The 16,342-nt window shown below is 43.9% G+C and overlaps 1 protein-coding gene across 1 annotated transcript; it reads left to right on the top strand.

Annotated features, from left to right (window-relative positions):
• Positions 1 to 708: 708 nt before the first annotated feature.
• Ube2b (ubiquitin conjugating enzyme E2 B) lies at positions 709 to 15,734 on the top strand. Its single transcript, XM_032911682.1, has 7 exons — positions 709 to 800; positions 1,118 to 1,186; positions 3,398 to 3,478; positions 5,865 to 5,890; positions 9,668 to 9,757; positions 12,994 to 13,082; positions 14,472 to 15,734. Exons 1-7 carry the CDS (start codon positions 742 to 744, stop codon positions 14,598 to 14,600), a joined length of 543 nt encoding a protein of 180 aa, XP_032767573.1. The 5' UTR covers positions 709 to 741; the 3' UTR covers positions 14,601 to 15,734.
• Positions 15,735 to 16,342: the final 608 nt, after the last annotated feature.

Raw genomic sequence — 16,342 nt, 5'->3', positions numbered from 1 at the left:
TACCTCAGACTCGAGATATAACTCCCACCCATGTCTGCATGATCTCTCCCCCGATCTGAATCATTTTGGTAGGTTTCTTTGACAACCAGCAGCCCATTGATATGCTCTAAAAATCACACCCACTCGTTTCTTGAGAAATACAATTGTTCCCCACCGCAGGCAAAACCACAGATTCCAATTCAAAGACTCCATAGATGGAGTCTTTAAGGCTTGGACAATCTATTCCACTCTCATTTCTGTATAGACTTTAAGTATGGAAATCCCATACAGGCTATAATTGATCCAAATGCCCTTAATCCCATCTGATTTGCACGAACCACAGTATTCAAAGCTGTTCATTACAAGGCTTTGCCACACTTTCAGTACCTGTCCCACGTGCCAGAGTTGCTAAGCCACTTGAAACAGAATTAAGTCCAGATTTTTTTTGTTCCGTTTTAAAGACTCAGAACGCCAAGCAGCTTCTTCCACAATGTCTCCTTATGCAAAGTCCCAGTACTTGGGACCAAAAGAATAATGTATGACTAGAGGTGTCAACTCCTTAAACTCAAGGACCTGCTTTGTTAGACCTGAAACCAAGAGCCAGGCTAGGCCGTCACGTGACTTGTTCTGATGGCGTCACAGGCACACGTGGTTCTAGATACTTCGCTCCCTCCCCCTCAGGGGTGGATTGTTGACAACGCCGCTAGCGGTCACGTGATCTGACGTCATCCCACCTCCTCTCCCCGAAATCTCAGGCTCCGGATGCACCTCTCTCCCCGTCCGGCCGAACTTGAAACTAGCGACGGGGGGAGCGAGGCAAGGTAGCGTGTGGGCTCCGGCGCGGTCGGGCCGGCCCGTGTCCAGCCTGGGCACAGAGAGGACCTTCCATAGTTCCTCATAGCGAAGAAGCCCCGAAGACGGCCTCCTGCGCCTCCAGGGCCGCGCGCGCGCCCGCTCGCCCCGCCCCCTCTCCCCTCCTCCTAGCGGTGGTACTGGCGGAGGGCGGAGGGATCTGGAGGCGGCGGAGGGAGACGTCATTGCAGGGTTGTTTGTGCAGTCTCGGTGGCGGCGGCGACCCACAGTGATTCGGCCGCTGCGCCGGGGGGTGGGGGGGCCGAACGGGACTCTTTTCTTTCAGACTGACCGCGGGGCAGCTGCGGAGCATGTCGACCCCGGCCCGTAGGAGGCTCATGCGGGATTTCAAGCGGTAAGGGCCCTCGTCTTAGCCCAATATGACGGCCTCTTCCCGAAGCTATGGACTGTAGGGCGGGGATCCGGGATATCCTCCCCCGGTGACCCTGAGGAGGCGGGCAGTGGGCCTGCGGGACCCATGGCAGCACCGGCTCACCGGCGACTCTTAAACTCCCTCGCTTCATACCTCCCTCTGTTTGAGTAAAGATGTTCGGTATTATAGCCACCTGCCCTTCCCCCCCCAAAAGTAGGAAGGTAGCCATCGCTGGGCCTAGGTGTCCCAGAGGCCCACCTAGGCCAAATGCAGACGCTTCACCTCCCGCCTCTGCACCCTGCGGTGTCCCCTCCGCAGGTGGTGCTAGGGAGCTTTTCCTGAGGTTCTGGCCTCGCCTGGAGGACCAGTCCAGCTTTGTTACAGGGCCCCGTGGTCTCCTATTTGTAGCGGGGTTGGGGTGAATACTGTCCCAAATCTCTTTCCCTTTCTGCAGTGGTGAGGGTGGGGTCTGCTGCGCGAGGTCCGGAGGTGGTTAGCCCATCCCCCGAAACCCGATCTGCCCCCGCCCACCTGGAAGGACCTTGAGAACTGGCTCGGGAAACCTGGACCTGGAGCTAGCCACTCCGCTGCCAGTGCCTTCTGGAACTAAGATCTGGCTGCCGAATAAAGGCCTATCTATAGCCTCCCCGGCCTGGGAAATGCCTTCCGTCACACTGGAGCTAATCTGATACTCCACCTGGGCCTCCTTATGGAAAATAGGAGTTTATAGGAAATAAGGGGCTTGAAGGAAGAAAATGACCTCTCCTTCCTCTTCCAGTTGTTTACCTCTCCTTGGAAACGTACAAGTGCAGCAACCCTAACTTGAAATCCAGCGACAAGATACTCCTCTAAGTTTTCTTTCTGGGCAGACCCGCTGTGATTGAGACAGATCTGTACTATAAAAACTTAGATTTGCCTCTCAGGAAGCAACTGCTCGACTTTGCCTTTATAAAGCCCTGTCTGGGGCATTTGGAGGTCTTGGGCCTTGGACAGCTTCATTTAATTCGTTGCTGATTTTAGCCACTTAAAATTGAGGAATCAGGCAGTAAGTTCGTTCCTTTCAGCCCTGTTAGTGGCATAATCTACTTGAGGTTGACCAAACAGCACTTTTTTTTTTTTTTTTTTTTAATGTGGACTAACCGCTAAGTGTCCACTTAAAAATCATGACATACTTTGTATGGTGGACAGACTTTTTTCAGGCTTTTTTTTTTTTTTTTTAATGATCTGACAGATGAGATGCCCTTGTTGGTGCAAAAGTCACCCAAGGCTTGAAGTCACTATATTTGATTGGCTCTGTAGCATGCAAATAAACCTTGCCATTATGGCTAATACATCATCCATTATTATCTCTTGTTCATTTTTGCAATTTCTGTACCCGGTTGAGTACAAGGTGCCTTTGGTGGTTTTCCAAGGATCTTGAGGTTACATGAAATTGATGATGACGTCTGTTGAAAGCGCTGTATGAAACTTTGTATGAAGGCCTAAGGTAGACTTGGCCTGAGAGCAGAGTCTTTAAAAGAGAGACTGCTGAAAAAGCTAGCTGGAGCTTCTGGCTACTTGAGAAAGCCACTGTCAGAAGCACAGACCATAAAGTGTGGTTCACTTTCTAGTTAAACTGAATATGCTTTTCAGTTATTTAGTGTATGGAGATTTCCTACAATTTTGTGTTAGGACTGGAGATCCTTGCATGATGAAGGTAGAAAAACTGTAGGCTTTTGTGTGGTTTGGTTTTGGTTTTTGGTGTTTGGTTTTTGTTTTTTGAGACAAGGTTTTTCTGTGTAGCCCTGACTGTTTTGAAATTCATTCTGTAGACCAGGCTGCCTCCAAAGTGCTGGGTCTAAAAGCATGCACACCACTACCACCTGGTAGTTGCAGATTCTCTAAAATATTTTTCATTGCTAAAATTGTAAACTTGTAATGGGTCAAGAGGGCAGTCTGGAAACAAGAGTTCTTCAAGAGATCATATCTTAAATCTTGCTGTGTGAAGAAGAATGATCACCTAGTCCTTTGGGCTTAGAGATCACTGGTAGTATTAGTAAGTATATTAACCTGGTTGATTCTTTTAAGTCATAGCTCATTTCAGCTCCAACAATAAGTCAGTCTAGTCAGTCTCTCAGAATAGGTTCAGTAGAATTTGACCTCACTGACCTTTATGTTCAACTCTAGTTGAAAATGACTACTCTGGATTTCTAGATTGCAAGAGGACCCACCTGTGGGGGTCAGTGGTGCACCATCTGAAAACAACATCATGCAGTGGAACGCAGTTATATTTGGGTGAGTTGAAATAGCGACTGCTTAGGAAAAGTAAGTATATAAGCACCAAGGAAAGAGGCTGAGGTGGATCCGAAGCTCACTTGTTGGGGTAGGGGGCACTTTTTTGAGAACCATAGGCCTCCTGTGCTTATTGTGCTCCTATCACTAAGCTGTATACCCAGCTCCTGAAACATTTTATTGAGTCTGGGACATTTATATAAAATTGGTCTGCTCCTTGCTGTTAAGTTTAATTTGGTTTCTTTCCCTTGAGACAAGGTGTTACAGTGTTGCTCGGGGTGATTTTGAACTGGGCTGCAGTGATCCTCTTGCTTTAGGCCCTCAGGAGTAGCTGGGATTGTGGGAGTTTGATACTGTACCTAGCTATGGTATGGTTTTACGGTCACTCCAGGTAAATGATCTAGGGTGTAAAGGCATTGAGTGAAGCCGAGTGGTAGAATACTTGCCTGCCATACGTATGGCTCTGGCTTGATCCCCAACACTAAGAAGTAAATACTTGAAATTAAGTGGGGTGATAAAGGAGAAGAGAGAAATCATCTCATAAAATGTGCTGTGCACTTGCAGTTTATGCCCATACTGTTGGAGCTGTAAAAACACTTGGAACTAAAGGAACTGAAAACTTCGCTGTGATAAGAATTTCAGCTAAAAATCCTATATGCACAGCCCACTGAGAAGCCATTGAACAAGGAAGGTAGTTTTACTTTGGGTGATGCTGGGGTTGAATCCACGCATCTTAACACATTGTAGGCAAGTGCTCCATCACTGGGCTTCACTCTTCGCACCTGTGAAATTTTATTGAGATGGACTCTTGACAAGGGTGGAGTTTGGCCCCTTTGATCCAGCACTTGGAGGTTAAGGTCCAGGCTGCCTACTGAGGCCCTGTTTTACAAAAACAACAAAAAAAGATCTCCATGCATTTTTCAGATTGTCCTCAAACTTAGGATCCTCTTGCCTCAACATCCTCAGTGCTGGGAGCACAGGCATGGGCCACCATACTTAATACCTTTCTAATTTTTTGTTTGTGTGTGTGTGTGTGTACACACTGGCTGACTGACTGACTGTGTGAGTAGGTGTCCATAACCCACAACACTCAATATAGAGGTAAGATGACAACTATAGTCATTTCTCTCCCTCCATCACGTATGTGTTCAAGAAATAGTATGGTGAGTAGTTCTTCCTGCTAAACTATTCTTGCTAGCTCTGTACATCCTTTTTCATTTAAAACTTATTTTGATTATGTATGTTTGTCTAGGTATGGGATTATGGGAGTTTTCCACTACAGCTAGTTATGGTATAGTATCATTTTACAGTCAACCCAGTAATTGATAACAGGGTTTGAAGGATCCATGTACAAGAGAGCAGGTGCCCATGGAAGCCAGCCAGAGGCCAGTGTCCAATCTCCTAAAGTTGTAAGCTGCCTGCCATGGGTGCTGGGAACCAAACTCCTGTAAGAGGATTTTCTCAAGTACTCTTACTCAGTTAGCTGTCTTATAGGAGTCTACATTTGTAAGTAGTAGGGGACTAGGAATGTAGCTAGCTCAGTTGTGGAAGTACTTACCTAACATTCTTGAAGTCCTGGTTTCAATCATCTGTAATCATAGCCTCTGGAAGGCTGAGACAGAAGGATCACAATTTAGAAGCCAACCTGGGCTATTTATTTATGAGATCTTATCTCAAGAAAATCAAAATAGGTAGGTATACTGACTCATACTTAATAAATCCTAGCACTCAGGAGTCTGAGGCAGGAGGATTGCTGCACGGTCAGGCAGCCTGGGCTGTGGTACCCTCTCCCTTTCTATTCTGTGAATATGTGTTGCACCATCCTTTTTAAAATTGTAGTTTGAGGTGGTCTTGCCAAGTCAGGCTGGCCTTATACTGTGCATCTTAGGTAGTCTCAACCGTTGACTCCCTCCTGAGTATCTGGGAATACAAGTGTGTGGTGCATGCCCACTTGCACACTCTTGGGTTTTCGTTTGTTAGTTGGTTTTGGGTTTGAAAACAGGATTTCTCTGTGTAGCCTCTAGCTGTCATGGAACTCACTTGTAGCCCAGGCTGGCCTCAAACTCAAAATATCTACCTGCCTCCTCCTTCCCAGTGCTGGGAATAAAGGCATTTGCCACCACAGTTGACTGTGCATTAGGCTGTACTATATTATTTTTTCAAGAAAATCATAGACAAGTTTCCTTTTAAAAAGAACTTGATCATTGAGAGCCTTTGTGCTGCCTGAGTTTAAGCCAAGGCTGTCTGGCAGTCTGACTGGTGATGTTTACGCAGCTCTCAGGCAGCAGGGTGAGCGCTGTCCTTCCCGGTTCCCCAGCTTACTTACCCTTCTCTCCCTGAAGACAAAGAAGGAGAAACTTGTTTTAATCAGAGATCTTTTTGTTTTCAGACCAGAAGGGACACCCTTTGAAGATGGTAAGTCATTCTTATTATCTACATATTAAAAGGGTGCTTTTTGGTCAGAGGCTCTAACACTATTTGAAAACAGGCTCTACTCTTAGTAAACTCTTTGCATACTAAGCAAGCAAGTGAAAAATTAAGGGTTTATGAGGATCTGTTTTTGCAGATCAGCTTGGTCACCTCTCACTAGTTTCCTCTGTGACATGAGCTGCCTCTACAGCTGTAGGTCTAAGTGGGTCTGTGCTATAGTTGGGTGGCCTAATAGAGGGTGCTCTTCAGTTAATACCAAGAGGGTGATTGTATTTCCTTGCTTTATTGTCTGCATTGATAAGGGTCTTATGATAAAAATTTTCATTTCTTTTTTTCCCTACTGCTAGGGATCAAATCCAGAGCTTAGTGTGTTCTAGGCAAGCACTCCACTGCCAGGGATCCCTGAGTCCTGAATCTGTAGTCACCGGTAGCTTCACTACTCAGCATTTAACACCCAGAAACACTGTGCAGTCATTTGCGTCTCAAGTTGGGTCTCTCTGACAGGAGCCAGGAAAATGGAAGAATGGTTCTAATCTGTAATCACAATTAAGTTTATTAAATTGACTTTAGGCAGGTACTAAAAGATTTTCCCTAATTATAGTGGATTTTAAAAAATTAAACAGCTTTGCTGTAATTATCAGAATGACTTCAGAATTCATCTATTCAGCATATTTGACAAGAATAATTACTGTGATCTATTTGTGAGGGGCCACCTGAAATCCTGAGAAGAAAGTGGTACCTACCGCTTGGACTCTGGAATATTAAGTGCCTGTTGAAGAATAATGAGGCTGGTCTGGATTTAGGTCTTAGACAGAAATGCTGTAGGATAACCTAGCATCTATACATTTGAGATGGTTCTCACTGTAGCCCCTTCTGTAGGTCTAGACTCACAGAAATCCTCCTGCCTCTGCCTTCCAAGTGCTAAGACTATTCTCTTTCTTCTTAAACATGTATGCACGTGTAGGGGATATATGCCACACTGTCAAAAGATAGGCATGAAGAATCCTAGGAGCTACTGAATGGATTGTAGCAAAATTTTTAACTATCTTGGGACTTCTCAGTTGTGATTCATTCCCAAACTCTTCAGGATGTCTTAAGTCCTCTATTGAGAAGATCATGTGACCTTGATACCAGTGTTGTGTTGGCCTTGCCATTGCTGGTATAAAAGCAGCTTAACTAAGCTAGATCTTTGCCTAAGTAATTGAGCATCTGAGAACAAGCTGAGACTGGCCCACACCGTGCTGACAGTTGCTGTGTTCTTTGTGTGTTAAAAGGACTTAACAATTACTGAAATTGCTCATGTCACTACATTTGGACCTCTTAGTCTGCTCCTTAATATTCCGCATGGTGAAGGGATATCAGAAGCATTCCACAGCTCAGTCAGTCAGAGCTTAGGCTGCTGGTTTTTTTCATGAAATATGTTTTCTTGAAAGAATGACTGACAGGCCTAGGGTAGTAGCTGGGTGGTAGAGTGTGTTCCTGGAATGGCCATGGGTCTAGTCTGTAGCATTGTCCGAGAAAAAAAAATGACAAAACTTTAAAGTACAGCAGTTAAATGTTGTTGTACTTTATTTTTTTTTTTTTTTTTTTTTTTTGGTTCTTTTTTCGGAGCTGGGGACCTGAACCCAGGGCCTTGCACTTCCTAGGCAAGCGCTCTACCACTGAGCCTAAATCCCAGCCCCAATGCATTTACATTTTTTTATTTCTGTATATTTTTTAAATTACATTAAACTTGTATGTGAGTACAAAGAGGTGGGTTTTGTTTTTTTTTTAATTTTTGATTTTTTTCTGTTTGTTTTTTGGGGTTTTTTTCCCTCCAATGCTTCATTGCAACAAACCTTTTAAAAAAAAAAGCTTGTATAATATCAGACCAGTCTAGTTATCTGATAGGGCTGTAAAAATTCTTTACAGTTACATATTGTGAGGTCATATTTTCTTCTGGTATTGTACGTCAACCAAACAACATATTGTAACAGATTGCATGTAGATAAGAGAACCCAGCTGTCGTCTTTAAAGCAAACATGAAGGAGAACAGTACAAGTGCAGACTAGTGTGTGCTTGTGACTGTCGAGTCATTAGTATGCTATTTAGCATGTCTCTGAAGTGTATTATTAGGTTACTATATAGTAAGGCTCGGTTACTTTTTAATAAATTGGAGAATTTTCTCAGGCAGGCACTCTGTTTTGACAGCTGAGAGTGACCCCAGGTGTGCTAGTGCTAGCACTCTTCACTGAGCTGCCAGTGCCCAACCCCTTTCTTCTTTATTTTGAGACAAGGTCCTGTGGAGTTGCTCAGGTGGCCTAGGACTTGAGATCTTGTCTCAGCTGCCTGAGTAGCTAGGGTTGGTTACAATATTTCCTATGCTTCCACCCCAGGCTTTCTATCTGCTATGCAAGTGTTCTGTAACTAAGCTGCGTCCCCAGCTGTCAAGCTAACGATTTCTGGTACAAGTTCCAGTAGGTTATTGGACGCAGTCTGTACTGAAAGCAAGAGCCAACAAATCTCAGCTGTGCGAATCTCAGAGAGTTTTGCAACCATTATTTTAATTAAATCCTATTTTTAAAGTCAATGTTTTGGAAATCAGAAAGTGGTAATATTCAGGCCACAAAATTATTCCATAACTTTTCTGCCACTTGGTTCTATCTGGTTCTTGGAGTTCTTGTGTCTGTTGCCATGGTGAGTTAATCATAGTGTATGTTGTTCTCTGTGCCTCTCCGTTTCATGAATCCACTTCTTACCCATAGTGGGACTCAGCCTGCTAAGTGGTTCTGAGAACAAAGAGCTCAACTGCCTCACATGCTTACTTGAAACTGTGTATAGGCCAGCTGTTTCTGTAATTGCAAAAATAAGAATGTAAACTTGAAACACATCAAGGCTGGAGGTGTAGGTCAGCAAAGAGCGTATGCTTAAGACGAGCATAAGGTTGGTGTCGTTCCATCCTCAGCATAGCATAGTAGTTAACCGTCTGTTTCCTCTATTAACGTGTATGCAGATATGAAAATAGGACTTAAGAGTTGTTCAGCTTATGTCTTTAACCTCTCTAACCCCAAGTTTCCAACTAATAGCAACAACAAAAAGTAACAAAGTGAAGATTGTGTTCCAAATCTCTGAGAAGTGAAGATGTGAGCTACATAACTGATTCAGATGAAAAATAAAACTACCTTTCCCATCAGTGCTCACACCTAAGTTGTCCTTTGCCAGGGGGTAGTCAGCTCTCAGAATCCTCTGGCACACTCCTTTTGAGCTATAAACAACTTTCTAGTTCTTCAAGTGTGTATTTTTAAAATATTAGTAGCTAGGGCCCGGTTGCCTTCCAAAAATCTGACCACGGGGAGTAGGGAGATGGCTCAGAGGGTGAAGGAGCTTGCCCACACAAACCCTGACAATCTTGAGTTTGATTTCTCAGAACTCAGGTAAAGGTGGGAGGAAAGAACTTCAAAACAAAATTGACCTCTGACCTCACACTTCCCAGGTGTGTTGTCTGCCTGTACACATCATACTGATGAGTCAGTCGATCAGATACGGCAGCTACCATGTACTACGTTCTCGGTAGTCCACAAAAGGGCTTGTCTTCCAAGCTCTTGCCAGATTGCCTGTTCATAGTCCACAACAGAAGTATGTTAGATGTTTTATATGCTAAATGAGAGTTCTCAAGCTAACCAGTGTGTTTGTTCAAAATTTGATATGGAATTAAGAATTTTTAATGAAGACATTTAAAAGTAATGTTTGCCTTTATTGTACTTTGGTTTGTTTTCTATTTAGGTACTTTTAAACTAGTAATAGAATTTTCTGAAGAATATCCAAATAAACCACCAACCGTTAGGTTTTTATCCAAAATGTTTCATCCAAATGGTAAGTAGCAGCCTCTTATCTTAGACTCTGTCAGAGATGGGATGAGGGTTGGAGGGCTTGTTCCTCCCCTTGGGTACAGCTTATTCTTACAGTTAGGGCTGATCTTCAAATACCGCTTCCATGCCCATGTTAGCTACAGTTCTGTAGAATTTTAGCATGAATTAAAGTCATTTACAAACATCTGAATTTAAGTAATAAACATTTATTTGCTTAAAGAAAACAAATTTTATTTGAAACTTCCACACATTCAAGCCAGGGGGTGGGTAGTCAGGAATTCAAGGTCGTTCTTAGCTACTTAGCAACTTTAAAGCCAGACTGGACTTCATGAGACCCTAGCCCATACAATAAAATGGCTCAGTAGGTAAAAAGGTATCTTCCCACTAAGTGTGACAGCCTGAGTTCAGTCCCCAGGGCTCGGAAGATAGAACCAATTCCTGCAGGTTGCCCTCTGATCTCCATATGTGTTACTAGAGCACACATGTATATGTGTACACACTCAAATGAGTAAAACAGATAAATGATGGACTCTCATAGCCAGGCTACCCTTCAGGTTGATGTATCCAAGGGTGACTTTGAACTCAGGATCATCTATCTCCAGAGTGCTTACGGGTAGGTACCCCCATGCCCAATTTCCGTGGTGCTAGGAATCAATGTAGAAATGTACTCTACAAACTGAGCTGCACGCCCAGCTCAGGTTGACACACTCACATATATAACGTGTGCACCATTGTGCTTGCCCACTCCTGTTGATTTGTTGTTTGCTGGGTTGGCTTTTCAAGGCAGCCTTTCTCTGTGTAGCCCTGGCTGTCTTGGAACTTGCTTTGTAGGCAAGGCTGGCCATGAACTCAGAGATCTATCTACCTCCCAAGTACTGGGGTTGAAGGTGTGCTCCACCACTGCATTACACCATACACCATATTACAAAAGGACAGTGCATTAATTATCCAGTTGAGTAGAGTTTGGGTGTAGTCACAGACACAGCAAAAGTATGGATGTGGCCAGCTTCATTTTCTCTTGTGAGATAGAACAAATGGTCTGGGTGCTTTGTATTAATGGGCTCTTGGAGCACACAGCCCTTACTGACTTCACCTATGTAAGCCCTGGGTCTGTCTGTTGGGATAGTTGTAGCTGTACTTTGTCTCTACTGCATGAATAATTTACTATCTAGGTATATTCTGTGTACCTGTGGATCACTTGATAGACATTTAGATGCAAGTTTCTTTTTGGCATCTAAAAAAAAAATCAAAACCAGTTCAAAGCTTTAAAATTATCAAATGTGGTGTTTTTTTGTTTTTGTTTTTGTTTTTTTTTGTTTTTTGTTTTTTTTCCTTCTGGCCTGTGTGACATTTGATTCTGTAGGAAAGATAAGAAGTGGATGACTTACACTTTCAGGTCAAAAGGTCTGAACTGAGGTTAACTGTTAGCACAGAGAACAAGTGAGGACAGGAGGATAAAACTTCCCAGAGGGGTAATAGGGATGGAAAGAGGAGACCCTCGGATTTAAACACTCAACACACACACACACACACACACACACACTCACTCATATATGCACGCACACACTCATATACGCATGCACGCACGCACACTCACTCTCTCTCCCCTCTATCCTGTTTCTATGGAGAATATCCTGGTTCTGGGGTTTTTCATTTTGGCAATATTGCCAGAGGTGGAACATGCCTATAATCACAACACTTGAGAGATAGAGAGAAGCAGGAGGATTAGAGCTCAGTGCCGTCCTAGGCTCCATAGCAGGCCTTGACTGCATGACACTTCTTCCCAAAGAACGAAGTCCCACTCATTGGCCCAAGGGGGTAAAGTTTTCCAATGAATATTGACTTCATTCTTCCTGACTTTTTCTTCCACTTGTGTATGGCTGGGGGTTTTAGGGATGGGATGTATATTATAAGGGTCAATATCAGCCATCATCAGTCTTAGCTGCAAATATTTTGACATTAATTTTTTTAAACACCTTTGTTTTGTTTTGTTTTGTTTTAGAGTTATTTTATGTATGAGTACACTGTCACTGTCTTCACACACACCAAAAGAGGGCGTCAGACCCCATTACAGATGGTTTAAGCCACCATGTGGTTGCTGGGAATTGAACTCAGGACCTCTGGAAGAGCAGTCAGTGCTCTTAACCACTGAGCCATCTCTCCAGTCTTTGACGTTTTTTTTTTTTTTTTTTTTTTTTTTTTTTTTGGAGCTGGGGACCCGAACCCAGGGCCTTGCGCTTGCTAGCAAGTGCTCTACCACTGAGCTAAATCCCCATCCCTGACATTAAGGCATTTTTTTTTTTGGTTCTTTTTTTCGGAGCTGGGGACCAAACCCAGGGCCTTGCGCTTCCTAGGCAAGCGCTCTACCACTGAGCTAAATCCCCAAGCCCCATCCCTGACATTAATTTTACAAATATCTGTGACCTCATTTAGTCAAAGTGAAGGTGTTTATATAATTTTTAAAAATCAAAATATGGAACTACTAAATATAATTTTTAAACTTTACAGGCAGTGGCAGGCCAATCTCTGTGAGTTCAAGTCTAGCCTGATCTACATAATGAGTTCCCGGCCAGCCAGGGCAACATAGTGAGACCCTATCTACAACAAAAGCTTCTTATTTCTAAGGCAAACCCAGTGATAGGTGGCATTTTTGATGACTACACTAATAATGTTCCTTGAATGTGTCTTTACTATTTTTGTGATGCTGGGAACCTAACCCTAACCCAGGACTTTGTCCATGCCTATAACTGCTCCACCACCAAGCTGCACCTCCAGACACGAGGGCCGCAGATTTTTGGAGCGCGAGGAAGTTTGGGTTTTTTGTTGTTGTTGTTTTTTGTTTTTTGCCTCATAGATTATGCTGTTGTGAAAGTAAAGTCCTACCAGTAAATGTCTGTGTTCGTGATAATCTGGGAATCATCTTGAACAGTGAGCTGTTTTTAGGATCTCTATTTGAGACTTCAGAAAGGTGGAGTAGTTTTGGTTTGGTTGCTGGGGAGTGACCCAGGCCTGCACGTGTGAATCAGGCAATGCTACCACTGAGCTACACCCTAGGACCCAAATGGGGTAATGAATGTATGCTGTGCTTCAGAAAGATTGCCCTCAGCCTTCCAGAGGGTCACAGGGTAGAGAGGCAGATGTCACGTTCAGAACAAGGTTCCCTCTAAGACGGGAGTCTGTGTGCTGAGGAGGTCTTGCTGTGGGGTGAGCTGCTGGTGACTGACCTGTGCTGTTTTGCAGTGTATGCTGACGGCAGCATATGCTTAGACATCCTGCAGAACCGATGGAGCCCCACGTACGACGTCTCCTCCATCCTAACTTCAATTCAGGTAAACTGCGTCACAGCTTCTTCATACCTGTGGGACAGAACTGGTTACTCAAACCGCCTGCCAGCACCCAGGAGTAACTAATGCGTGACTTGGACAACACCCCGACTGCTCCACACCACACTCTTGGTAGTTGACATACAAGATCTATCCACAGCTTGTTTTTTTGTTTTGTTTTGGAGGGCAGAGGTCTCTTGTTGCCCAGGCCAACCCACGGAAGACTGTCTCTCTTCCCAAATGCCGCAGATACAGGCATGTGCCACTGTGCCTAATCACGGCCTGGTTCCTTATCATGTGTCCATATTCTCACAAGTGAGGCTTACTTGTGTCCACGTAGTATCTTGGGAAGAAGTAAAGTAATCACTTAGAAAACCATAGGGACCTCCAGGAACTGCCAGGTACAAAGAACCTGTACCTGTTGTTCCATTCAAGAGGGGCAGTAACTGTTGGTCCGTGAGTCTAGGGAGGCTGATGTAGCTGTGCTGATTTGAGAGGAGCAAAAAACCAAAAAACTGTTTCATGTATGTCAGTCTTTGTGAGTTTTTTGGCCTTACTGTTCTGCCTATCTCTGGGGAGTGTCGTGTTTCATACTACATCACTGAACCTTGTTCATTTCTGATTCCCACTACCTGTCTATCCTGCTTACCTTTGTCCATCTGTCCAGTCCCTGTGTGTCCTCAATCCCCACGACTGTCATAGTGCAGCTCTGGTCCCATGTCTCATGTATTTAGGAATGGTCTACATGGAAGAGTGACCATTACCCTAGCTTGCTCATGACCCTGTTCTTTCCTTCCCACTCTGGTCATCTCACAGCTGTACTATTATATTCCCTGCCTGCTATGTGGGGGACAGTGGTTAGTAGTGGAGTACTTACCCAGCATGCCCAACACCTCAGCCACAAAAAAAGTGGGTCTGGGAGGTGGGCAGTGCTGGCACACACCTTTAATCCTAGCTATAGGAAAGCAGAGGCAGACAGATCTCTGTTTGAGGGCAGCCAGGGCTACACAGAAAAAAACATGTCTTAGAAAACTGAGAGATGGCGGGATACTAGCAGTAAAAAATAAATGAAATGAAATGACTAAGGTGTTTAACAGGTGTTAAAGTTTAACGAGAATAAGCTGCTCATTCCATGGCGAGGAAGTTGTTATATGCTGATGAGTGTTGTCGGTTGATTTCCTTGAAATGGGAAGTCTTAAGGGAACTCGGAATTGTTTTGGAAGCTTATGCCCTTTAGCCACAGGAACCTGCTTCTTGCCACTTCAGAAGGTTTTGCGACCTAAAAGATGACATAGGAACTTCCAAGTAATTGTTCTGTGTAATTTTCTTGTCCTCATCTGAGTCCTGTTAATATAGCATATAACTGAGCAGCATTTTCTTCTCTCTGTCTTCTAGTCTCTGTTGGACGAGCCGAATCCAAACAGTCCGGCCAATAGCCAGGCAGCGCAGCTCTATCAGGAGAACAAACGGGAGTACGAGAAGAGGGTTTCGGCCATTGTTGAGCAGAGCTGGAATGACTCATAATAGACACCTGGTCTGTCCACCTTTCCACCGTCCTTGTGTATAATTTACCTCCCAGTAGGAAGGCTAGCAAGTTTTAAGTGCCACGGGTTTTAAGGATTCTGCAGAGAAAAAAGAAAAAGTCCTTCAGTTTAGAACCTACAAAAGCTTGTGTATCTTGATTAATGTACTTTTTATTGCATGGTGTGAACTAAGTTATTGCTGCATAAATTTGTAATATATCCTGTTTGTATTTTTTTCCAAGTGTATAATGTTGGTGTGGAGTTTTCATGACAGAATATACACATTTTGTAAATCTGTACTTTTTTCAAATATTGAATGCCTTATTTTTGAATTCTTTAGATTTTTAAATTGGAGAAAAGCACTTAAAGTTTTTTATATATGAATATTACATGTAAAGCTGTTAAAATACATAACTTCAGTGCAAGAGACTTTGTCACTTATTTCCTTACCTGTGCAGGAGGGACTGCCAAGTCTCTGCTCTTCGCCAGGTGAGAGCCTCATTTCCAACTGCAGAAGTCACTCTTCTGTTTTATCAAGAAAGTCTGCAAATTTGATTCTAAAACCTATTCTGATCTCCGGCTTTATTTTGAATGTACTTATGTTAGTTCAGTTGAGTAACTATAGACTTACTGGTCTGGTTCTGTCCAGCTCTGTATTTGGGCCACTTGTTAATGTGCGTTTCTCATGTAAACTGTACCTTTTGTGACTTCACAATTGGCACCTCGTCCGCGAGCAGAGCTGACTTACTCTGCTGCGTGGCAGCACCTCCACAGGCTTTTGATTAAGAAGAAAGTAAAACCATCACCATTCACCAAATGCCGTGCCGCGGTGTTAGCAGTGGCCGGGTGCGCTGGTTTGAGCAAGGCAGAGGTTTGGAAGGAATCTCGGTGTAACTTGAATATTTGCAAACTACCTTTTAATGCGGCTGCGCGCTACCTGTTTATTCCGGAACTGTTGAGCACCAGGGCCTGCCGAGTTGCTTCTCACCTCCTCAGTTGTATTCAAGTTGTACTGCCTCTTAGTTTACTGGGTAGACTTAAAACACAGTATTGTAGAAAGCTAAGACAAAGCTATCCTATGCCTTCAAGTAGTATAGAAAATGGAAAATATACAAGTAAATTCTGTCGAGCCTCTTGTGTAGTCTCTGTAGCAGTTGAAACAGCTATTGCAGTGAGCCTGAGCTGCTTGTCACCCGTACCAGCCTCCCAGAGATGTGCTCCGGTGGCCTCTCTGCTGGAACATTGGGCTGCAGAGTGACCATGTCTTCTGTTTACAAGCAGAGTTTAAACCTGGGATGGATAAGAACTGATACTTTCCTTTAGGAGTTGTTATCCCAAGGGGTTCATGAGTTACTGGTATGTGCTGTTTCTGCAAGACCCCAATCTCCATTCCCAGTTCCCACTTCAGACAGTTCACAGTTGCTCATAACTCCAGCTCCCCGGGGATCCAAAGCTTCTGACTAAGTCAGACGCTGGCATTCACATAAACAGACACTTGCATAATTAAAATAAAAATATTAATTTATTAAGCTTAGAATGGTGGCACCTAACCTGCTTATATCCTTGGGAAGTTGTGGGGATCGTGGTTCTAAGCCTGGTATACATAGTGAGTTCTAGGCCACTTGGGGGACATGGTATGAATTTTTTTTTTTTTTTCTTTTCTTTTTTTCTGAGCTGGGGACTGAACCCAGGGCCTTGCGCTTGCTAGGCAAGCGTTCTACCACTGAGCTAAATCCCCAACCC

This window comes from Rattus rattus, chromosome 9 (assembly GCF_011064425.1).
Source record: "Rattus rattus isolate New Zealand chromosome 9, Rrattus_CSIRO_v1, whole genome shotgun sequence".
Classification (NCBI taxonomy): Eukaryota; Metazoa; Chordata; class Mammalia; order Rodentia; family Muridae; genus Rattus; species Rattus rattus.
Note: the sequence above shows the minus strand (reverse complement) of the source record. Positions and strands in the feature narration are given on the sequence as shown.